The sequence below is a fragment of the Panthera pardus genome, unplaced genomic scaffold (genome assembly GCF_024362965.1).
Source record: "Panthera pardus isolate Hobbes unplaced genomic scaffold, ASM2436296v1 HiC_scaffold_8, whole genome shotgun sequence".
NCBI lineage: Eukaryota > Metazoa > Chordata > Mammalia > Carnivora > Felidae > Panthera > Panthera pardus.
The window spans coordinates 108,964-133,291 of record NW_026527013.1 but is presented as its reverse complement, the minus strand read 5'-3'; the positions used below and the strand labels follow the sequence as shown (position 1 = coordinate 133,291).

The following is a 24,328-nucleotide window of genomic DNA, read 5'->3' as shown; positions in this document are numbered from 1 at the left end:
AGCGGGACGGAGGGGAGGGCCTCCTCCGCGCCAGGCGCAGCGCCCGGTCGGGCTCGGTCGGGCGACCGCGGCCATGACGCAGGGTCCGGGCGGGCGCACGCCCCCCGCGCCCCCCGCGCCCCCGGAGCCCGAGGCGCCCACCACCTTCTGCGCGCTGCTGCCGCGCATGCCGCAGTGGAAGTTCGCTGCCCCCCGCGGGCTTCCTGGGCCGGGGCCCCGCGGCAGCGCGGGCGGCCGGGGGCGCGGGGGCCGCCGACTCTCAGCCCGAGCCGGCCGGCCCGGCCAGCGTCCCTGCGCTGGCGGCCGCGGTCCTGGGCGCCTGCGAGCCGCGCTGCGCCGCGCCCTGTCCGCTGCCAGCGCTCAGCCGCTGCCGGGCCGCCGGGGGCAGGGGCCCGCGGGGCGCGCGGGGGGCGGCCGGGCCCGCGGACGCCAGCGCCGACGAGTGGATCCGCAAAGGCAGCTTCATCCACAAGCCGGCGCACGGCTGGCTGCACCCAGACGCCAGGGTCCTGGGGCCCGGGGTCTCCTACATCGTGCGGGTGAGTGCGCCGGCCGGGATCCCGCGGACCACACCTCCCCCGGACCCCAGCTGGGGGCGCCCCTCCCCCACTTCCCACTCTTGGACCCTCGGACCCCTCTGCCCCCTCGTCCCTCCTCTCCCTGCCACCCCGGACCCCCACCTCCGGCCGGCTCTGCGCCGGCCGCCCCCAACCGGGAGGCTCCGGGCTCGGTGTTCCCACGGCGTCACGTGGGGAGGGGCGGGGCGAGGGAGGCAGGTGGGTGGGGGACACGCATGCGCAGGGTGAACGCGCTCCCGCTCCGTTGGCGCCCGCGGGCGTAGGGTGAACGCGCTCCCTTTGGCGCCGGGAGGGGGGGTGGGGTCTGCGGAGGGCGGTCGCGGGTGGTCGCGTCCTACCGCCGGAGCCCGTTCAAAGCTCTTTCTCGGACGGCGGAATCGGAACCTGCAGAGACCTTGGCCCAGGTGGGGGGCCCGGGGAAGGGGTATCCGGACCCGGCCGCGCCCAGCCAGACCGCAGTGGGACTAGGGGACTCGCGCTGCGGTGTAAAGAGAGGGGCCCTCTTTTATCCCGGTGCTTTACTGGGAACCTTGCAAACGCACGGAACAGCCCCTGTGTACCTGCACCTACGACGGTCAACATTTTCGCCTTCTCCACTCAAAATACCTATCCTGGCGTGTGGTTTTCCATGAAGCAGAAAGAAGTAAGCGGCCGAGTGTGACGCTTGCTGTGAGATGTCCCGCACGCGTCTCCCTAGATAGCCGTCCTCCTGCACACGCACAGCTCATTGTTACGTCTGGGAAATTACCAGAGATCCCGAAGTGTCATCAAACTGGTAGTCATTCACACCCCGTCAGTTGGCCTTTGGGGACCAGGAGCCTGGAAGTTAATGTGATTGCATTTGGTTATCTGTCCATTCCGTTTACAACCGTGTCCAGCACCTCTCCCAGGACTGGGCTGAGTAGTGTCTCCCGCTAAATTCATGTCCGTGGGGACCCGCGAATGCAGCCTTATTTAGGAATAGGGTCTTTGTAGAAGCAATCACGTTAAGATGAGGTCATCCTGGAGGGTGGCCCTAATGTGATGGTTGGTGTGTTTATGAGAAGAGGGCATAAGGACACAGACGCACAGGGAGAAGCCACGGAGGACAGAGGCAGAGGCTGGGGTGATGCAGCCACAGTCCCGGGGGCACGAAGGGTTGCCGCTCGCCACCACCGGGAGCTGGAGGAGGCAGGAAGGACCCTCCCCTGGAGCCCGCAGACGGAGTGCGGCCCTGCCTCCACCTTGTTTTCTGACTTCTGGGCCTCCAGAACTGGGAGCATGTATGTTTCTGTTGTCGTAAGCCGGCCAGTTTGCGTACTTCGTCAGGGCCGGCCCCAGCAGAGGACTGTGCCCCTGATAGGGTGGACGTTCTGGATGTCCCAGACACTCCCTCCACGCGGGGTCCCGGTGTGCTACATCACATCCCAGGGGGGCCTGTTAGATGTGTAGAGCCTCAGGCCCAACGTGGAGTTGTTGAGGCTGTAGACTGCCCCACACTCTGGATCTGTCTCTTTTCTCACGGCGTCTTTTAACTGGGTTCTTTGCCCTTTCCCTTCCTGAGTCCTGGCAGTGGGTCCACAGGCTTGACCGGATTCAGAAGTGGCTTTGTAGCAAGAGTGTCTCGTGGGTAGCGCTGCGGACTTGACAGGGGAGCTGTGTCTGCCCACTGGCTGTGAGGGCAGGCGTGTAGGATGTTCAGAGTTCAGATGCTTGCGTTGTGGGGTGCGGGGTGTTGGGTTCTTCCAATGATCATGACATTTTTGTCAATGCAGCAGGTATTTAATGCATGCCCCCCCTGCCAGGCACGGACAATCTGGTCGGAAATGGGGAAGATCTGGTGCCTGCCCTTACAGGGCTTAGATTCTAGAGGGAGACACTGACAGTAACTAACCAAGAGAACACATAAATGGAAGGTGCAGGCAGGTGCTAAATTACGATGCAGGAATGACAGTCCCAGAGAGAGACTGGGTGGTCACCTCAGCAGGGGCGTTAAGGAGAAGGCATCTCTCGGCAGATGACGTTTAAACTGAGACCTGGAGCTGTGAGGCCCCAGACACAAAATGACTTGGGAAAGAGAGTTCCAGGCAGGGGCAAAGCAAGTGCAAAGGCCCGGTGGCAGGGAATGAGTTTGGCATGTTTGGGTAACAGCAGGAGACCTACATGGAGCTTAGAGAAGGAGAGATAAGAGATTTGCTGGCAAGTTTGGCTGTAGATGGTTTTAAGCAGGGGTCGCGGGGTGGAGTTGGGGGTTTGAAAGGGTCTTTCTGGTGGCGCTATGGAAACGGGGTGAGGGTGGGGGCTGGAAGGGCGGCAGAGAGACCCAGGAGGGGGTGAGGGGAGAAGACCTGGACCCGGGCAACGTGAGGGTGGAGAGAGGTGGGGACAGGGTCTGTGTTGGAGATGCAGCCCAGAGGGGTCTCCGACTGACAGATGAAGGGCCCTGACCCTGGCCGGTCGGAGGGCCCCGTGGGGTCCGAAACAGCCTCGGCCCCCCGCTGTGTTTGCCTGGGAGCCTCTCTCCGCGCGCGCCTACGTCACAGAGCCAAGTAGCGCCTTTTGGTTTACAGAGCGGCATGAGGTTAAGGCAGGGGGCAGGCATCCCTCAGGTCACACCGGGATTGGCTGGTCTGAGCAGGACTCTTTCACACTAGGACCCTGGGACTGCAGAAGAGGACGTATGGTTCCCATTTTGTAAGTTGGGAAACTGAGGCACAGCGCGGCAGAGCGTGTCCACAGTTGCGGAGTGAAAATCCAGTACCAGACCTGGAACTAAGGTCCCTCCCACAGAGCCTGAACTCACCCGTCTGTCAAATACGAGGGCAGTTGACAGATTGACAACCCCAGAGACATCCCGTCCTGGGACCTACAGATGTGTCCCCTCACACAGCAGAGGGGACCTTGTCCAGGCCCCTGAGGCAGGGTGACCCTGGGGGCCCCGAGGGCCCGGCATCCTCACGAGAGGGAGGCAGAGAGCCGGGCGGACCCCGCGCTGCTGGCCGTGAGGATGAGGAGGGGCCGCGGGCCCAGGATGCGGCGCCTCTGGCAGCCGGAAAAGGGGGACGCGGGGCTCCCTGGGGCCCCGGGAGAACCGGCCCTGCCCACGCCCGGGTGTTAGCCAGGAGGCCCGGGTCCGACCCTGACTCCAGAACTGTAAGGGAATAAGTTTATGTTAAATTTGTAGTCTTTTATCGTAGCGGCAAGAAGAAGCTAGTATGTCAGTCGGCTCACCTCCCCGACGTCACAGAACCGTCACAAAAGCCTGGAAAGATCCCTGTTTGAGATGAGAAGGCCCGGCCCCGGAGAGCAGAGATGGGAACGTGGCATCTGAGTCCTAGGTGCACCGTGTTCAGTGCCGTGTGCAGATCAGGGGGGATTATCCTCGCAACTCTGAGGTTTCCCACCCATTTTATACATCAGGAAGCGGAGGCACGGCGAAGTCCAGGAACCTGCCAGGAGCGCTGTCCTGGTGAGGGTCCTGGCAGCAGCGATGCCTTCAGCCGTATCGCACATCCTGCCTCAGGGCTTAGAGGTAAAAGGTGTCGATTGTCGTATGTGAGAAGAGACCCCGGGTGGACGGCGCTGTGCTTACCTCAGCAGCTCGGTGACCTCATCATGGATTCAAGCCCTTCTCTTGTGTTGGGGTGAATGGTGTCCCCGTGTTCAGGTCAACCTGGAACCTCAGAACGTGGTCTAATTTGGAAGTAGCGTCTTTGCAGATGTATGACCCGAGGATGAGGCCGTGCCGGAGGAGGGTGGGCCCTGAATCGGCGACCGGTGTCCTTGTGAGCCGCGTGAGGGCCGGAGAAGGAGGCCACACGAGGGAGGCGGAGATTGGAGTGACCTGGCTACACCAGGGGCTGGACAGCAGCGAGGACCCTCCCCGGAGCCCCCAGAGGGAAGCACTCCGCACCACTTGGATGTCAGGCCTCTGGTCTCCGGAGTCTGAGGGCACGTGCTTCTGTTGTTGCGAGCTGCCCAGTCTGTGGTGCCCTGTTACGGCCTCCCCAGGAGACGAATACACCACCCTTGACGTGACTTCCCTCTCGGATTAGTTCCTTTCCTGGCTGCAAAGCAGTGGCTGTGGCTCCACCTGTCCCGTCAGCCTGCAGAAAAGACCCTCTTCCCGCGGGGCCTTTTTTGAATAAGGGGACCATTCCCAGAAATCCCTAGCCAGCTTCCCCTCATGTCTCTTTGGCCAGACTTGTGTCCTGTGACTTTCCCTAAACCGAGGTCATCGCTGCCCAAAGAACTTTCTGAGATGATGGAATGTTCTAGATCTGTGCTGTCCAGTATGGTAGCTCCATGTGACCCTGAGCCATTGAAATGTGGCCGGTGTGACTAACAAACTAAATCTTAATTTTACTTAACTTTAAATTCAACTGGTCCCACGAGGCACGTGCTTACTGTGCTGGGTGGCTCGTCTAGTTTCCTTTGGTCTTTGGACCTTGTCTGAAGAGGTAGATATCTGAGCAGAAGTGAACCTGCGATGTGGACAAGCCAGAATTTGCACCAAGCTGCGGGGGCTGCTAATCTTGTTTTCCTCCCACTCCTACAATTTTGACACTTCTGACTTCTCCATTCACTAGAATTTCCCTGATGAGACCTTTCTGCTTTTTGAGGTGCCCTCGCTCGTGTCCTTTCAGGAGCTCTTCCTGAATGAAGGTTTTTACAGCGTGTGCCCGACTCTGCTCGAGGTGCTGTGGGGCACAGAAAGACAGTGACCCTGCCCAGGCAGACTGACTCTGGGTGTGGAAGGGAGCTCAAGCCTGGACACATGTCAGTGAAATGACTAGGACTCCGTGTCGCCCAGTCTCCCCTGAAGTGTGGTTCTCATATCTTGGCAATACGCAAGGAACTATGGGAGGCTGACTGAGTAGAGATGTCCTTTAGCCGCAAATGTAGCTTATTCCTTGAAGGAAAGGGGTAGAGTGTCTCCAGGGTGGACTAACCCAGTGGCTTGACAACATCCCTAAAGACCTAGGTCTTTCCATCTTTTTGCACTGCCATCTTCAGCATGCTGGCTTAGCTGCCCTCGTGGTCACAAAACGGTAGCCTGGTAGCACCAGGCGTCACATGTGGATGCAGTCACATGTACTGGAAGAAAAGACCATTTCTTCCTTAGTTCTCTTTTTCAGAAACTCTCCACCATTCTTCCCCACCCCCTCCCTCATTTCCCCCAAATGGCAAAATCCATTCACAGTAAGGGAAATCGGATTACCAAAGTGGCTTAAACCAGTTATGAGCAGTGTGAGGTGCCTAGACATCTGGGAACTTCTTGGGCTCCACCCCAGAGCTGGAAACTCTGCGAGTGGGCCCAGCAATCGACGTTTCCAGGTGATTCCAACATCCGTTAATGTTTGGGAACCACCAGTTTAAGACAATTGCTTGCCATCCTGTTGGATTAACCACGACTTACTAATACCTGGTATTTTGAAACCCTCCGCCCTGAAATGAACTTGAGATACATATAACACCTACCCGCACATTCATTTCCCCTTAAAATTCATGTGATTTAATAAAGCAACAGTGGAAAGAGAAGCTCAAGGACAGCGCTTGATGGTAGCCTAGGGGGTGTTTCAGGATGTAAACACGCAGACTTCGTCCTGTAGGAGCAGAGTGACGGGAACAGGATCCAGTGCCTTTTGAGACCCACCATGCACGTGGCAGCCACAGACACCGTTGGAGGTGCTGTATGCAACTTGATGTTCCAAAGTAGGGGGCACCTCTTGGTAAAGTCTGAGCTACACAGAATAAGTAACGTGTCGATACGTGTGATGGTTTTGTTAATTCCGTGGCTGTCAAAACCATACTGAGAAGTGAAACGTGGAATCACCACGCGACCCAGCAATCCCCCTCCTGGGAGTGCACCTCAAACAATTCAAACCAGGGACTCAAGCGGGGATTCGCAGCCCCGTGTTCACAGCAGCACACTCCACAACAGCCAAAGACAAAAAAAAAGTGGACACACCGCAAGTGTCCATCGGTGGATGAAGGGTGAACACGATGTGGCCCGTCCACACCCCGGAGGGTGACCCAGCCCCAGGAAGGAAGGACGTCCTGCCACCTGCCACCACGTGGACGGACCTGGAGGTCACTGTGTGCAGTGACGGGAGCCAGACGCAGAAGGACACGTCCCGCGTGACCCCACGCACAGGGGGTCCCTAGAGGAGGGACAGAGAGTAGACGCTGGGAGCCAGGGGTGCGGCGGGGGGCTGGGAGTCAGTGCTTCACGGGACAGGGTCTCAGTCTGGGGAGACGGAAAGTTCTGGAGACGGGGGGCAGGGGCGGCTGCGCGACAGTGTGAGTGCGCTCGATGCTGTTGAGGTGCGCGCTTAGAGACGGTTACGATGAGGGGCGCCGGGCTGGCTTGGTGGAGCATGCGACTCTTGATCTTGGGGCTGTGAGATCGAGCCCCACATTGGGTGTGGAGATCACTTAAAAATAAAATCTTTAAAGAAAAAGAGATGGTTAAGGTGGCAAATCTTACGTGTTTTCTACCACAGGAAGTGAACAGAAGTTGCCTCCCATGGCTTGGGTTATGATTGAGACGAGTTAAGATTGGAGGCACGGTGGTCACACAGGGTTTCCCACGTACACGAGAGCCTGCAGGCCATTCTGAATTCCCTGGGGACCTAGGGCGGTTGGCATCAATGGGAGACTTCCCGTGTTAGGAGCAGGGCGCCCCCGCTTTCTGAAGAGCTCACACTGGTCGTCTTGCAGGCCGTCCCTGGGTCTGTGTCTGACTGGTGTTTGCTCACGATTGGGCTCAGGTTGTGCGTTCTGGGCGAGCAGCACAGAGCTGTGTGTTCCCCACTGAGCAAAGCAGGAGGCAGGGACGGGTGCCAGTCCCGATACCGGTTCTGGAAACTTGGATCGCTTGGTGTACTGGTAAGAATGGCGTTCCCCCAAATTCGTGGCTGCCAGAGCCTTAGAATGTGACTTTCTTTGGAAATAGGGTCTTTGCAGACGTAATCTAGTTTAGATGACAGGATGCCGTACATCTACACGACCGGTGTCCTAAAAGGAGAGAAGTTGGACACAGACACACATGTGACGACAGGGGCAGAGACTGGAGTGTGCCTGGCAGCCGAGGACATCCGGCCACCCCCGTCAGAAGCTGGAGGACGCAAAGCGTCAGCTCCCCTGGAGCCCTTGGCTGCCGTGTGGCCCTGCCCACACTTTGGGTTTGGATGTTTGGCCTCCAGAACTGAGAGAAAATAAATTCCTGTTGTTCTAAGCTGTCCGGATTGTGGTGCTTTGTTACGGTGGCCCCAGGACACTGACACACCGTCACACTGGTGAATTTATTTCCTTTGTAATTAGTAAGTGTCTGCGGGGATGTAGTGTGTGTGTGTGTGTGTGTGTGTGTGTGTGTGTGTGTTTTAATCCGACCTTTAAAACTGAAGGATGACAAGCATAAAGCGTGTGAGGGTGTGTCAAGCTCATCGTGTCTGCTTGGGCACCTGTAGTGCCCCCGCGTCCCCCCAGGGGCCTGCAGCCTCCCCACCCCCACCAGCATAGTTTGGTTTTGTCTGTTCTAGAACCTTTCTGGGGAGGGGGATTGAGAGGCTGTGCAAACATCCTGGTTCCCAACACGCTCCCACTGATTGGTCTTAGCAGAAATGGACAGCTCTTGCCTGGATGGACGCTTCCCTTTCCGGTAATGATGTTTACTTCAGTGGCCGTTAGGAAAACACTGTTACGCATCAAACCGGAGTCTGATGGTGGCAACAGGCAGTCTCCTCTCTTCCTCATATAAGCTAAAAAAAAAACCCCAAAAAACAACATATAATTCAGTACCATAACATGTGCCCGCTTAAATTGTACAGTTCAGATCTTTAGTACATTTATACAGTTGTGAAACCCTCACCATGATCTAATCCCAGAACATTCCTCACCCTGAAAGGAAGCCCTGTCCCCATTAGCATTCACCCTCACTCCCCTTCCCCTCCCCCGGCCCCCACGAGCCCCCTCCTGTCCGTGGATGAGCCTGTTCTGCACGTTTCACACACGCGGACTCACACCCCGCGTGGCCTCCCGTGTCGGGTTCCCTCCCTGAGCGTCGCGTGTTCGGGGTCCGTCCGCGGGGCGGCAGGGGTGGGAACCTCGCTCCTGCTCGCGGCCGAGGGACGTGCGCGTGCTCGGGGGACGCGCCGTGTCGATTTGTTCATCCATTGATGAAGGTTTGAGTCATTTCCTGCCATTTCCTTGAAAAATGAACCCAGTTATGTTTATAATTGGAATTTATTTAAAATGAAATGTTAAGTGAACGATAGTATGTGCCGTGTGGCACGACTTGAGGAGGTAGATGAGGGCGGTGGGAGCTTGGCCCCGTCCCCTTCTGGGCCTCGGTTCCCCGACTGGTAAATCACCCCTTCCCTGTGGCGTCCTGGGGTGGGCTCTGGGCTGCCCTGGTTTTGCACGTGCACAGGAGCAGGTGGGACGCAGGGCCATTCAGGGGTGTCCTGACCTTCCGTGTTAGTGTCCTGGGGCGGCTGCAACACATTAGCACAAACGAGGCAGCTTAAAACACAAGGGTGTTCTCTCCTGGTCCCGGGGCTCGGGGTCTGAGACCCAGCCGGGGCAGGCTGGTTGCTTCTGAGGCCCGGAGGGAAGCACCTGTCCCGGCTCTCCCGGATTCTGGAGGTGCCGGCCTCTCGAATTCTCCACACTCCACCTCCAGCCTCACACCCCTCCCTCTGCCTGTGTCTTACTGGGACACTTGTCTTGGATTTGGGGCCCATCCCATCCACAGGCTCGGGGTGGTGAGCACGTGTGTCCACCTTCAGGGGGGCAGCCTCCAACACACCACGGCTGACGTTGGGTGAGTTTGTGCTTCTAGGACAGAGGTCACACTCACTGGCAGACCCAGGGCTGAATTTGACCTCGGATCTTCTCCCACTGCCTTGTCTTTATGTTTGTTTTAATGTGTATTTATTTTTTGAGAGAAGGGGACACAGGACGAGTGGGGCAGGGGCAGAGAGAGAGGGAGACACAGAATCTGAAGCAGGCTCCAGGCTCTGAGCTGTGAGCACGGGCCTGACACAGACCTCGAACTCACGACCTGTAAGATCATGACCTGGGCCGAAGTCAGAGGCTTAGCCCCCCAGGCACCCCTGAGTTTTTACTTTTAAAGAGAAGGCAGTGGGAAGGGGCACCTGGGGGTTCAGTCGGTTAAGTGTCCGACTTCAGCTCAGCTCGCGATCTCCCGGTCCGTGAGTTTGAGCCCCGCGTCGGGCTCTGTGCTCACAGCTCACAGCCTGGCGCCTGCTCTGGCTCCAAAGTCCCGGATTTCTTGTCTCTTTAAAGAAGACTCGGGTGTCTGGCAGCACTGGGCCCTCTGGCTATGGAATATGCAGTTTACCCCAGTCCCCACTCCTTCCTGTTGTGCAGCGGGGAGACTCCAGAGCCTAAGGGCATGGGTTCAAACCCCGCATCTGCACCTACCAGCTTATGACTTTTACTGAGCCTCATTGGGCCTCTGTTTCCTGAGAGTGGCCACTCCACCTAACAGTGGTCATTCCAGCACGGGGACGTGAGTGCTGTCATTAAGAGAAGTAATGTGTGCAGCACGCTTGTGTGATAAGTGGGTTGTGATCCATCAGTGGGGGGGGGGGCTCCCCTCTCTGCTGGCCTCGCCCGCCTGGCCCTGTAGGGATCTGTCCCAGGGCGGCCCCTTTGTATCCCCTCTTGTGTGAGCTCCCCCTTCCCTTCATCTAAGGAAGGGCCGGGGGCACACTGGAGGACTTCAGCCTCACAGCTAGGGAGGGCTGGCATTAGTTAGGTGAGTCTAGGGAATTAGGTGGTATGGGAATCAGAACCCGGGCCTAGAACACCGAAACCCACCCAAGCTGTCCTCTCAGTGTGCAGATCTCCTCCTCGGAGCAGTGACCATGGCAAATTCCCTTTGAGGTCCCCTGTGTCTAACACATGCCTGGCATATAGGCCGTGCCCATCCACCTGTCCATCTGTCCATCTGTCCATCGGTCTACCTGTTCATCCATCCATCCATCCATCATCCAGCCAGCCAGCCAGCCGGCCGGCCATCTTCCCTTCCACCCATCCATTATCCATTTGTTCACTCATCCATCCATCTGTCCATCCATCACCCTTTCATGCATCCATCCACCATCCATCCATCACCCATCCATCCATCCATCCATCCATCCACCCAAGAGAAGGTGAAACAGATCTGTTCACTTCCCTACTTAAAACTCTCCCATGCCTCCCCAGCTTGCCCAGCATGAAACCCAGACCTTCAGCATAGCCCCAGGGCTCTGCAGCCTTCTTGCCTAGATCCTGCTATCCTTCTTAGCTCTTTGTGCTCTGCTCTAGCTGCACTGGAGTGAGCCTGCAGCCTCTTCAAACTTGTTCTCACGTGTGGGCCTTGTAGTGGCCATTCCCTTTGCCTGGGTCTTTGCTTGCCTCGCCCCTTGTCTTCCGGTCACTACCTCAGGTGGCAGTCGCTGTGTCGCGAATCATCCCACAGTCTAATGCAGGACAACAAACGTTATTTTTTTGTGGCTTTGTGGGTCAGCTTGAGCCGATCTCTTCATTCTCGTGGCAGTTGGCCAGTGTCAGCTGGGATGATAGCGATGGGGACGTGTCTGTTCTCACAGAGCAGGCTGGCCTAGCAGGGTCTCAGGGACCTGGGACTAGTGAGGGGACAAGCTCCAGGGCACAAGGGCCTTTTAGGCCTTGGCTGCGTCACCTTTCCTGACATGCCATTCGTGACATGTGTCATCTTTCCTGACATACAAGGGCCTGGATAGGGGGAGGGATAGAGGGAGGGATGGGGGTGGGTAGGGACGGGGAGGGGAGGAGGGAATGGGGTGAGGGACGGCTTGTGAGCATAGTTTCAGTCTGCCAACAGCCTGTGGTTTCTCCCCTGGAAACAACCACTTTACCATGCTAGAATCTGCTAGAATTACTCATCTACTCGCACTGTGTATACTCGCATGTGTGCACATCTTCCCCCTTGACCCCTTGTCCGAGGGAATCGTGACTCACCATGACCTCTGTTCTGCACCTTGTTCCTGCTGATTAATAATATACCTTGGAGATAATTTCATGTAAATAAACAATTCTTGTCTCTTTTACAAATGCATACTCTTCCATTTCAAGAATGATTTGTTTAGATTTAGCAAGCATACAGGGCGCCCAGTTAAATTTAAAGTTCCAACGAATACCAATAATTTTTGGCATAAGTATGTCCCATGCACTATTTGGGGGCATACTTACACTAAGAAATATTCATTGTTTAGTGGTAATTCCAGTTGGCCTGCAGTCATGTATTGGATCGCACAAGCCCAGATGTGTTGTTTTAGGGTGTCTCTTATTTCTTGCTAATTTGTTCAGTTCTACAGGTCCCAGCAGCAAGGGAGTGCCTGTGCAAAAGCTCTCCCTGAGGGGAGACTGAGGCAGGAGACACAGAAGAGGGCCAGGTGTAGGGAGCCAGCCCCTGGTGCCAGCACCAGGGGGGGCCCAAGGGCAAAGGGAGTGGGTAAGCGCGGATCCATCGGGGCACCAAGCACCTGTCCACCTGTCTCCCTGTAGTCCTGTGCTCGGAGCCCCCTGGAGCGGGCAGAGCATGGGCCACCCCACATAGTGACTTGTAAACACACTGGCAGTCCCTGGGCTGATGTATCTGTGGGCTAAAGTCCTAAAAATGGAGTTTCAAGGTCAAAATGTATGGGCATCTATGATTTTTAAAAAATTGAGGTAAAATTGACAAAATTAACATTTTATTTTATTTAAACAATTTTTAATGTTTATTTCTGAGAGGGAGAGTACAAGTGGGGGAGGGGCAGAGAGAGAGGAAGACACAGAATCTGAAGCAGGCTCCGGACTCTGAGAGCTGTCAGCACAGAGGCCGTCATGGGGCTCGAACTCACAAACCGCGAGATCATGGGCTGAGCTGAAGTCGGATGCTTAACTGACTGAGCCACCCAGGCACCCCAACCATTAACCATTTTAAAGTGTACAAAGTTTAATAGTATTTAGTACATTCGCAAGGTTGTGCAACCATCACCATTATCTGGTTCCAGGACATTCCATCACCCTAGAAGAAACCTGTCCTCATTAGCCATCATCCCCTCCCCTCCCCTAACTGCTGGCACCTGCCAACCCTCTCTGTGTCTGTGGATTTACTTGTCTGGACGTTGCACAGACAGGGAATCACAGGACAGGTGCTGCTGCCACGTGGCCCTCAAGATGCTGTGCCAGATGCCCCCCAGCACACAGGCACTGGCTGGAAAGAGGCTTGTGGCCCTAGTCTGGTCCCCGCTCCCGCTCCCTTGGCTGTGGTCGAAGCAGTCTGGGAGCTCTGCTGACTGTTTCTACCTCCTCTGTCCCTCTGCATTGTCTCTTGGAGGTTCTGAACTACCTTTCCGTGGACATGGTGGCCTAGGCAGGAGTTAGCAAACTTTCCCTGGAAAGGGCCAGACAGTCAATGCGCTGGGTTTCACAGGCCAGATGGTTTCCTCCCAGTCTGCTTGCAGGCCCTGTGCCGGGTTCTGGGGCTACAGTAGTGACAGGAGCATCACCATCCTGGTCTTCCTGGGCTCACACTCTAATGGAACAGGAAGGGAGAACAAGCAGCTGATGGTTAAGGCAAAGCGAGACTGAGCCTGGAGGGTCAACCAGCTTCCGTGGAACAACTTGCTTAGCATCAGGGAAGGGGGTTCTCTCTGAGGAGGTGACACTGAGCCTGGAGACGGGGAAGGAACCAGTGCACACGAAGATGGGGAAAGGGAGCAGCAGGGGCACAGCAGGTGCAAAGGCCCTGAGGCAGCAAAGCTGGACATTGCTGAGGACGGGGCTGGAGACGAGGGTGAAGAGCTCGCTGCAGGGAGGGCTTGGATTCACTTGTCACCTGACCCAGGCTCTGCTGGGCTCGTGCTTAGGGCCTGCCTGCTAATTGCTTCTTCTCTCTTCTCTTAGTACATGGGCTGCATCGAAGTCCTCCGCTCCATGCGCTCTCTGGATTTTAACACTCGCACCCAGGTGACCAGGTGAGCCTTTGAGACCGGCTGCTGTGGGGCCAGGGCCTCGGGGCAGCTGAGGGAGGGCTGATGTGAGGCTTTGGAGAGGTGGCAGTAGCCGCTCAGACAGTCTGCGCAGCAACATTCCCTCCTGCCTCACAGCTTGGAGAACAGTGTGGCGGGACTGAGAATGGCCTTGTGGCGGGGCATAAGCTGAGTTCCAGCTCTGTCCTGCCGTCCAGTTGTCTCTGCTCCCCAGACCCCGGATTCTAATAGAAATGACACCTGGCGCCTTGCCGTGTGCGAATTCCACAGGCGTGCTGGACCCGCGGGTGCTGGCTGGTGTCCGGCTAGGACTCAGGTCAGGCCTGGAAGGGGCTACGAGCTGGTTCTGGGTGGCACCTCCGTTGTCCCTGCTTTTTTTGGTGCAAAGCACATCGATCTCGTGATGCTCTGAGCTGCCAGGAATGAGTCATGAAGAAGCTTAGGGATCCACGTCCATTTTGTTTTTTGATGTTTTATTTATTTATTTATTTATTTATTTATTTATGTATTTATTTTGAGAGAGAGACAGAGCGTGAGCGGGGGAGGGGCAGGGCTGCCAGCTGTCAGCACAGAGCCCCACGTGGGGCTCCAACGCATGGACCCCAGCGAGATCATGACCTGCGCCCAGCCACCCAGGCGTCCCAGGATCGAGGTCTTTTTGCATGTGAAAACAGGCCATTCACTGTAGGCATAAAAACACTCTACTGAGTTGTAATTCACACATCAGACAATTCACGCACTTAAAGTCCACAACTCGATGTGTTTTGGTTTCTTCACAGAGGTGTGCCTGTTCTGGACGTTTCCCAGACGCGGACTCACACCCCGTGTGGCCTCTCGTGTCTGCTTCCTTCCCTGAGCCTCGTGTGTCCAGGCTCTGCCCGCGGGGCGGCGGGGGCGGGTGCCTCTCGCGCCTGCTCCCGGCTGAGTGATGTGCGCGTGCGCGGTGGAGGGGTGTCCGCGTGCGGGGTGGACACGTTCATCTGTGGACGTGCGCGTGCGCGGTGGATGTACCTGAGTGACACGTGCGTGCGCGGTGGTCGCGTTTCTCTGCGGATGTGCGCATGCGCGGTGGACACACCTGCGTGATGTGCGCGTGCGCGAAGGACACGTTCCTCTGTGGACCTGTGCCTGCGCGGTGGACGCATTGTTTGTCAACCTGTCAATGGACACTTGGGTGGCTTCGACCTTTTGGTGATTGTTGTGACTCGTGCTGCTGTGAACGCGCGTGCACTGGTTTTGTGTGCACGTGTGTTTTCATGTCTCCTGGGATGGGAGGTGGGGTGTCGGGCTGTGTGGTGTCTCCACATCTCGCTGTTTGAGCAGCAAGACCTTTCCCGCCGCGCCTTTTTGCCTTTGCGCCTGCCGGGTGTGAGGGTCCCGGCCGCTTGGGGCCCAGCACGGTCCCTCTGACCTTCAGGGCCCGTGAAGTTCCAGTCCTCCCCGGGGCTAGCGGTTTCACAGAGGTCTGTCTCTTAGTCTGGCGAGCCCAGAGCAGAGGTCACGCTCTCATGCCACAGCTGGGGATTTGGCTGGCCTGTGGCCGCATGACACTTGGGGTCCAGGCTGAGGCCCTATGTCGTTGGCTCCCCTGAATCTCACCCCTGTGGTTTGGAGTTGGGCCATGGCCCAGGGATGTGTTGGTCACTGAGAAGGAAGCCCCAGAGGGCAAGAGCTGAGGTCGGTATGTGCATGGGTATCTGCCGGGTACAAACGGGTTGGGGGCTGAGAGCCCCCCGTCCATGGCTCTGTTCCTCCCTCCTTTCTCCAGGTACCCGCTTCCCTCCCTCCTGTGAGCCCCTTCCCAGCTCAGGATCCAAGTACCTTCTCTGCCCATGGCTTCTGCCCCCCACACTCCCTGAGCTCCTACCCCCTCCCCAAGCCCCCCTCCGAGTTCACTAAGCCTCCTCCTACCCCCCCCCCCCCCCCACAGGGAAGCCATCAACCGGCTCCATGAGGCAGTGCCTGGCATCCGGGGCTCCTGGAAGAAGAAGGTGGGTGACCGGCTTGTGGTCCTGGTGGGTGTGGTTGGAGCGGGGGAGGGGGGGGGGGCGCCGTGGCCTTCCTGGACCTTGCCCCAGCTGGAGCCCCTCTGCTGCCCCACCTTTTCCAGTGCCTGGGCTCCCCACTGTGCAGGCCCAGCACTGCCCTCTGCCCTGTCCCCAGGCCCCGAACAAGGCGCTAGCCTCCATCCTGGGCAAGAGCAACCTGCGCTTCGCTGGCATGAGCATCGCTGTGAGCATCTCCACCGACGGCCTCAACCTGTCCGTGCCTGCCACGCGCCAGGTGAGTGCCGCCACCCGTGTCCTCAGCCCCCAGCAGCCCTCTGTGCAGGGCAGGTCCAGGGTCCCGTGGGCGAAGCTGGAGAGATGACAGGTGTGGGGCTGTGTATGAACATGTTCATCTGGAGATGTGCTGAGGCCCCGCCTGAGCCAGGAGCCGAGCTGCCCTCATGGCACTCACAGTTGGCACGAGTGCGGGGGTGGGGTGCAGGGAGGCTGCTGAACCCCACAGTGCCCAGGACACCCCCACCGAGATGGACCCCACCCCATTGTCAGCAGTGCTGAGGGTGAAAGCCCCTGGCCGGGAATCTTCTAGTGGAAACAATCCAGCAAAATAATATTGCATAGATAAGGGAATAATTACAAATTCTAAAAAGCATTGTGAGGGGCGCCTGGGTGGCTCAGTCGGTTGGGCGGCCGACTTCGGCTCAGGTCATGATCTCACGGTCCGTGAGTTTGAGCCCCGCGTCGGGCTCTGTGCTGACAGCTCAGAGCCCGGAGCCTGTTTCGGATTCTGTGTCTCCCTCTCTCTGACCCTCCCCCATTCATGCTCTGTCTCTCTGTCTCAAAAATAAATAAACGTTTAAAAAAAAAAATAAATAAAAAAAAATAAAAATAAAAAAATAAAAAGCATTGTGAGGCCAGGCAAGGGGTGCTGTAGGTGTGCACAGGGCACTGTAACCTAGCAGGGGTGTCACGAAGGGCTTCCTGGAGGCGGTGATGCTGGCTCCAAGGGAGGAGGTGAGGAGAGATGTCCTAGGCATAGGTCACCCTGTGGGGAGACAGAGCTGGAGAGGTCAGTGAGGCTCGTGGTGGGGAGTTAGGACTTGTCCAGACAGCACTGTGAGCCTGGGAAGAGCGGTGATGTGGGGGCACCACGGAGGGAGCCCAAGCAGGGCATCTGTGGAGCACCTGGTGAGGCGGCCACTGCTCCCTGGGCCCTGAAGGAACATGAGCACTGAGGACAGCAATGGGAGGTGGCAAATGGATGCAAACGAGCACGTGAATGAACAGGGAAACAGGCCTGCAAGTGTGCACCAAAAACAAGCATGCAAATGAGCAAGCAAATGTAAATGAGCATGCAAATGAGCACGCAAATGAGCACACAGATGATGATGCCTGGGCGCTGGTGCCAGAAAAGAGCCTCCGGCTCTTCCCTCCTGCGTCTCCTCCAAGCCTCCATGGCTGCGTTGGCTGTGCCAGATTAGTGCGCCGTCCGCGGTGTGTGTCTGGGCGGACGCGCAGGCCAGAGCACCAGGCGTGAGGGTGCAAAGATGGGCTTGAGTGTGTGTGACTGCATGTGTGAGCATCTGTGTGTAGGAGGGCGTGTCCGTGTGTCTGTGCACGTCTGTGGTTGTGTCCATGTCTGTGCACGTCTGTGGGCTGTCCGTGTGTCTGTGCACGTCTACAGGCGTGTCGGTGCGTCTGTGTCTGGGTGTCAGAAGTACGCACATGTGAGGGTGGCGGGCGTTCCCCATCCAGCTGCTCTCCTGGTCACCCTGGTCCCCATTCTGACTCCAGCCCTTTCCTGGTCGCTTCTCTGTGGCCCTGGCCTGGTGAGCCTGCCCCCTTCCCCGGCCCCAGGACTGTGGCCCCCATGACTGTGTCTCTCTCCCACCAGGTCATTGCCAACCACCACATGCAGTCTATCTCCTTTGCGTCGGGAGGTGACACGGTAAGGCCAGGGACTGGGGGGGTAGACTTCTGGTCCTATCTGTGCCCTACGGCCCCATGCCCATCCACCCCTGCCCCCTTACCAGGCCGGGGTGGCCCCAGCAGGTCCAGCCCTCCCACTTGTCCTCTGTCTCCCCCAGGACATGACTGATTATGTGGCCTACGTAGCCAAGGATCCCATCAACCAGAGAGGTGAGGTCCCAGTGGGGGCGGGCGGGGGCCCTGTGGGCTGCTGTGCCAGTGGGCCGAGGCTACGCTGATGCTACGTGACCGTGACCCTCTGCAGCCTGCCACATCCTGGAGTGCTGTGAGGGCCTCGCCCAGAGCATCATCAGCACCGTGGGCCAAGCCTTCGAGCTGCGCTTCAAACAGTACCTGCACAGCCCCCCCAGGGTGGTCCTGCCCCCGGAAAGGTACCAGGCCACGTCCTCCACGTCTTCCCAGAGACATCGTGCCACCTGACCAAGGCCAGATGCGCAGTCCCTGCCCTCACCATCTCCACCCCGGGTGTGGGCCTTCGCTTTGTCCCTCCTTCCCTCTCTGCTCCCAGTGGGCACGCGGCTCCACTGCCCGGTCGCCACACCCTCCTCTATAAAACCCGGGTGAAAACAGCCCGCGCCCGGGCTGGGGCGAGGATTAGGGGAGCCAGTCAGCGGCTGTGGTCATCACCAGCCTGGACGGGTGTGGCCAACGCTTCTGCAAAAGGGCCAGTGTGTTCAGCTTCCTGGGCCAGAACATCTGCCTCAGCCATTGTAGCAAGAGCGGCTGGGGACCATACGTGAAAGGATCAATGGGCTGCCTGCCAGCAAAACTGTATTTATAGGAGCTAAATTCGGAATTTCATGTAATTTTCACGTGTCACCAAATATTGTTCTTTGCATGTTCTCCTAATCACTTAAAAGTTTTGTGGCTTAAAAGAGTAGAAAGCATTCTTAGCTCCTAGGCTGCACGCATGCAGGCGGGGCCAGACTTGCTGAGCCCTGCTTTTAGCTACTTAGTAGCTCACTGGGTGGAAACTTGCCAGACTAAATGACGGACAGGTGAACGTGTTAGACGTACAAACGTGCTCACCTTAAGGAATAGGGAGCGTCTGCAGGAATACATGCTGCCGTGCGCTTCTCCTCCGTTCAGCCCCTCACCAGCATGCCTTCACCACACGGGCTCACATGTCCATCGTGTCCGCTCGCGGGGCCCTCCTCTGCTGCCTGCACCCTGTGCCTGATAAACACTGATAACAGCCTCCCCTGTCTGGCTGTCCGGACCGCAGTCGCCTGATCAATTTCTACAGGGGCCCTTGCAGGGCCAGATGGTGCTGAGGGCACTCCCATCCCGGCCCCGCGGCACCGGCCCTGTGTGCCAGACCGGCACCCTGTGTGTGCTGCCTGGTGGGGGCGGGGTGGGCAGAGGTGGGCGCAAGGGAGTGGAGACCAGCTGTAGTTTCTAGAAGGCACTGGAAAGAGTGCGAGGTCCCATTTTATAGAGGAGGAAAGAGCACTGGCCCAGAGCAGGAAGGGGCTCAGCCCGGCCCACCGAGCAAAGCTCCAGCCACGCGGCCTTGGCGTCCTGGCAGGAGTTCCCTCTCTCTCTGCCCCTGAGACCTGAGGTCCCTGCCTGTGCTCCTGCTTGCTGTCTGTCCCCAGGCTGACCAGGCCCGAGGAGTCGGCCTGGGGGGACGAGGAGGAAACGGAACACAATTACTACAACAGCATCCCAGGGAAGGAGCCGCCCCTGGGCGGGCTGGTGGACTCCAGGCTCGCCCTAACTCAGCCCTGTGCCGTCGGCGCCCTCGGCCAGGTCAGCCTCTGTGGCCCTCATGGGGGAGGGATGGTGGGAGGTCATCTCGAGGCACTGGCTCCTTGGGCCTGACCCTGGCTTCTCCTTCTGCTTCCCTTCTCCTTGACCCTAGGGGAAGGTATCTCATGCTTCCCTGCCCCTCCTTTCCCTCCTTCCTGCCCCAAATTGCACAGATGGGTCTGGCCCTACTCCGGATGTGACTCCCACCCTCAGATACTGATTAGAGAATTCTATTGGCAGTTTAATCAGGGCCACGAGACGAGACAGGTTTCCAGGGGAGGTAACGAGAATGTACAACAGGGAGACTGACTTTGTGGTCCGAGGACTTCCACAAGGAAGCAGTGTTTGGGCTGGGCCCTGACGGGTGAACAGGAGTTGCCCGGGAGAGCAGTGCAGGGAAGGGCATCCAGGTGAAGGGAACAGCATGCAGCAGCCAGGGCCTGGGGGCAGGGTTGGCAGGGTGCAGAGCTTCCCTCTTAGCATCTGACTTAGGTCTCCAGCCATGCAGGAGGGCAGGGTGTTGGATGGTGGGGTGTTGGGCTGGGAAGGTCCAGCCCTCCGGGAGGGCGGGGTGCTGGGCTGGGAAGGGGCGTGCACGTGGCAGAAGGACCCCTCACTCTCTTTTTCAGGGCGTATCACCTGCTCGAAGGGACACCCGCAGTCTGCCATGGGACCTGGGCCCCTCAGGTAACAGTAGGTACCCTGGAGGCTCAGGGAGGCCCCCGCCCCCCCCCCCCCCAGTGCCTCTCCTCTGCACCACTTCACTTTCACCCGCGAGATGTTGTGCACCCCCCACACTCTTAGTTGGTTTGTCTTTCTTCTGTACAGACTAGGTTCATTGCATTTTGGGAGAGACACGGCATTCACGTGGTTCAAAATGCCAGAGCACAGAAAGGCCTTCAGTGAGAAGTCATTGTGTCACCCTGGCCCCGTTTGCCTATCCACCTCCCCAGTCAGGCCACCACTTAGTACCAGTTTCCGTTATTTTTCCAGTATTTTCCACGGACGTTCACGCGCATTCCAATCCATGTACTATGTCTTTCGCTCCCACCTAGCTTTTCCCATGTAGCAATCCATCCTGAAGTTCCTTCCGCATCAGCACGCGCCCCGTGCCCGTTCTTGTTCGCACTGCCTGCGACCCCCCCGCGCAGAGGATCTCTTTTATCTCGCCTGCACTTGACTCACAGACACTTGGGTAGACTCCAAGTGCTTGCTGTGGCGTCTGTGGTGTGACGAAGGGCCACGGATGTTCGTCACTCCGCTGGTTCTGGTCTCGACACGGTCCGGTCCCCTGAGGGCGGCTCCTTGTTCTCTTGTGATGGAAATCACGCGCGTCCCCACCACCTGGCACTTCAGGCTTTGGCTTTCACGAATCGACTGGGTGTTCGGCCCACGAGCACTTTGCCCTGTTACACAGAATGAGAAGTGACGTAAGGCTGGCACCCCCTTGGCCCTCTGCTCCCAGTCGGGGCGCTCAGCCCCCCGGCTCCTCTGTGTCTCCTCTCGGGCTCGGTAAGAACGGGCACCCGCAGACATGGTGACTCTCCAGGCGTGCTGTGGGCGTCTTGGTCGCTTTGAGGTTCTGCAGCGTCAGCCTCCTGGAGCTTGCTTGCCTACGTAGCTCCTACTGGTGGGCACCGAGGGTTCCCCTCACACACACGGTGTGCAGCCCCGTTTTTCTCCTGTGGGTGCCGAGCCGTGAGGCTGCTGACATCAGAGCCTGTTAGTCACGTTATTGGAGGCCGCTAAGCTGCTCTCCGAAGCGAGGGTGCCTGTCGGTTCGCCCACCAGCCTGCTGTAGTCGCCTGTCCCCTCACAGCCTAACATCTGTGCTGGGCTTTTTTTTTTTTAGATCTTCCCAGATAATTTGGGCACTTCGCTGCCAAGCGTCAGAACCCTCGTCGACTGCCAGCACCCAGTGGTTAAAGAACCAGGTGCCAAGCTATAATGTGGCCCTTGTGTGCTGTTTGTCTGGGACATGGGCTGCTCACCCATGACTTCCAGGGTTCATAGGCACTTCCCAGCCCTGAGCCTTTGCACACACTGTTAAGGCTTCTGTTTACGCCTTTCCCAATTCTCTAGCCAAGAACTCCTCCCAATACATCAATGCCCCAGCTCCTGTGTCTGGGGATTCTCTCTGTCCGGATTCTGCAACCTGAGTTTCTTCCCTCTTCCCTGGCCCTGGCCATGAAAGGCTGGGAGAATCCATGCCTCCTCCAGGCATACCGGGAAGCCTGCACCGAAACCTCTCTGCCCCCATCAGCCATCCAGGCCTGGCACATGGTCAGCACTCCTATCGAATCATATCTGTTTGCCAGACACTGTTCTACGGTTTTGGTCCTCACCCCGCTTATGAAGGAGACTCCTATTCTCCCTATTTTACAGAGGAAGAGAGTTAGGCACAGAGAGGGTGGCGAACTTTCCCCTGTCCACAGAGGGCAGGCGGAGCTGGCCTGTGAGCCCAATGCCCATGAGGTTAAGGATGTAGTTGGCATACCATGGGGATTGCAAACAGTAGGGCCCTTGGGCTGGATTTGGCCACGCAGTGTGCCAAAATCATTATTTCTCTGCCAAGGATTAAAAGTGGTGACGTCTGGAAATGAAGAGACAGTTCTGAGAAAAATACGCACAAATGCCCTTTGAACCTGGGAAAAGCTCAGCCTTGCTCAAAATAAGAGAAATGGGAAGTAAGGTCCCCCAGACGCCATTTACCTGGGAACCTGTCAGACCAGCAAAAACCCAACACCCTGGGAGGGGTGAGGGCAGGGGAACAGGGCAGAGGCAAAGTGGTCAGGATCCAGCAGAATCTGAATGGGGCACTGAGTGGACCCAAGTGAGAAATCCCTCCAAGGATAATTTTTACTGTGGTTGTGGCTTTTGAACCATGCAAATGCGTTACACACTCACAATTAAGTTTGAAAAGAAAGGAAATCCTACAATAGGACAGAAACAGAAACACATGACCTATGTGTCATGTGGCTAGCATAATTACAGAGGGGACAGTTCGTTGTTAGTAATTTTTAGATGGGGACATTTAACAGAAACATGGGGGTTTCTGCCATCGTCCTGCCTAGTCGCAGTGGCCCCTCCCCGAGAGTGGCCCTCTAGTGCCCCACAGTCCCTGGTTGGACATTTATGGGTTTTCACTCCAGATGGCTCTGCAAGAGGGTGTGAAGTTTCCATACGGCAGGGAGGCGGGCTTGGGCGGGGCTCCCAGGTGAGGTCTGCTGCTCCCCCAGCTGGCCCCTCCACTCCTCCTACCCTCCCCAGGCCCACCAGGGGATGGCTACGTGCAGGCTGATGCACGGGGCCCCCGAGACTATGAGGACCACCTGTACGTCAACACACAGGGTCTGGATGCCCCAGAGCCCCTGCAGCCGGAGGACAGCCCCAAGAAGGACCTGTTCGACATGCGTATGTAGGGGCAGGCCAGCCTGAGGGGGGAGGCCATGCCCCTAGCAACCTGTAGTCTGATGGGGGAGGCCCAGCACTCTTCAGTTGGGACTTTGCAAAGTGGTGAGGGTGGGGTGGGAAGTGTTTCCTACAGGACTCCCTAGTGTGATAGGGGAGGCTCTGGTGGCCTCCCCCCACCCCCCTCCCCGGGGCTCTTCAGTCTGTTGGGAGTAAGCCAGCCTCCTCTCTATAGGGGTCCCTAGTCTGAGGGGAGGGGCCCAGTTCATGCCTGGAAAGAGTGGCTAGTATGATGGGGGAGGCTCAGGCCCCTCTTCTCCATGATACTCCTTAGTCTCTTGGGGGTGGGGGTAGCTCCTTACCTCTGGGTCTCCCAGTCTGACAAGGGGATTTTAGCTCCCTCCTCAGGTGACTCTGTGGCTCCAGGCAGAAGGCCCAAGCCCCTTCCACTGGGAATCCCAGCCTGGTGGGGGAGGCAACCTTGGGGGGACCCCAGTGTAATGAGGGAGGCCGAACCACATATTGATGGAGTGAACACTTGATTCCTTTCTTCCCTCCGTGATGCCCCAGCCTGAGGGGGTGGTCAGTCTATCGGGGGAAGTTTGCGATCCAAACAGCGTCATTATCTGCAGCCACGCCAATGTCGTGGTCATCCACAGGCATGGTCATCTCCCTTCCTCGGGACGCCTCCCTAGTGGGAGAGCCCCAGGAAGCCGGCTGGAAATTTCTTCCTTCACAAAGTCTGCCAAGCCCCCTTCCCCACCATCTGACAACTGGAGAGTGTGCATGTGAGCGGGGGGCAGAGAGAGAGGGAGGCAGAGAATCCTAAGCAGGTTCCGTGCCGTCACCCAGGCCCCCCAACTGGATTTCTTACCGCAATAGGACATGGGCTGATAGTGCCCACTGTGCAGCAGTTGCCAGACTAAAGGCGTGGCCCCCGCTGCCTCCCCACAGCAGTCCTCACCTGGGAAAGGAGCTGCTCCAGTGTGGGGGCTTCTGAGGCCGGCGGTCCCCCGGGGTGACCAGGCGGCCCAGCAACCCTGGCCAGGCTTCCATTGAAAATTCTGGGTCTGTCTCTGACTCGTGCGGTCACACGTCCTGGTGGCTGGAGGCTGGGTTGGCTGCGCCCAGACCATGGAAGGAGTCAGGGAGGAGGGATTCCCAAGGGTGAGAAAGTGGAAGGCAAGTGGGAGTGCGGGGGTCAGCGCTGGGATTCTGCCTTCCAGGGTGTCTGATCTATGCCGCGCCACAGCTCCACATCCACTTTACTGTGAGGAGACAGGCTCAGAGAGGGCGAGTGGCTTGTCCAGTGTCACACTGGTGCTTGCTGGAAGCCTCAGAAAACCCCTGCATATCATAGGAAGCTTTTCTGTGAATGTCTGTAAGAGAAAGGGATGCCTGCCGCCTGCCACCGAGATGCAGTGTCGTATTAGAGGGGCTGGCGATGTCACCAGGCAATTAGTGAAACAGGCATAAACACTGGAGAGGAAGAAACGCTGACCTCATTTGCATAGACTTAACCGAATCCGTGAGAATATACTGCATAACTAATAGAACCCATTAGAGGGGCAGGAAGGTGACT

The 24,328-nt window shown here is 57.6% G+C and overlaps 1 protein-coding gene and 1 long non-coding RNA gene across 2 annotated transcripts in view; both read left to right on the top strand.

Annotated features, from left to right (window-relative positions):
• SHC2 (SHC adaptor protein 2) overlaps positions 1 to 24,328 on the top strand; it is a 29,415-nt gene continuing 5,087 nt past the window's right edge. Inside the window, 11 exon segments of the mRNA XM_019434085.2 lie at positions 1 to 190; positions 192 to 539; positions 13,503 to 13,573; positions 15,519 to 15,579; positions 15,752 to 15,871; positions 17,489 to 17,542; positions 17,682 to 17,733; positions 17,828 to 17,954; positions 19,182 to 19,335; positions 19,965 to 20,022; positions 22,606 to 22,749. Of these exon segments, the coding sequence (XP_019289630.1) occupies positions 74 to 190; positions 192 to 539; positions 13,503 to 13,573; positions 15,519 to 15,579; positions 15,752 to 15,871; positions 17,489 to 17,542; positions 17,682 to 17,733; positions 17,828 to 17,954; positions 19,182 to 19,335; positions 19,965 to 20,022; positions 22,606 to 22,749 (1,306 nt within the window). The 5' untranslated portion in view covers positions 1 to 73.
• LOC128775501 (uncharacterized) lies at positions 878 to 7,801 on the top strand. The gene is made up of 2 exons (XR_008420207.1): positions 878 to 982; positions 3,755 to 7,801. It is a non-coding gene; the product is annotated as an uncharacterized LOC128775501 (long non-coding RNA).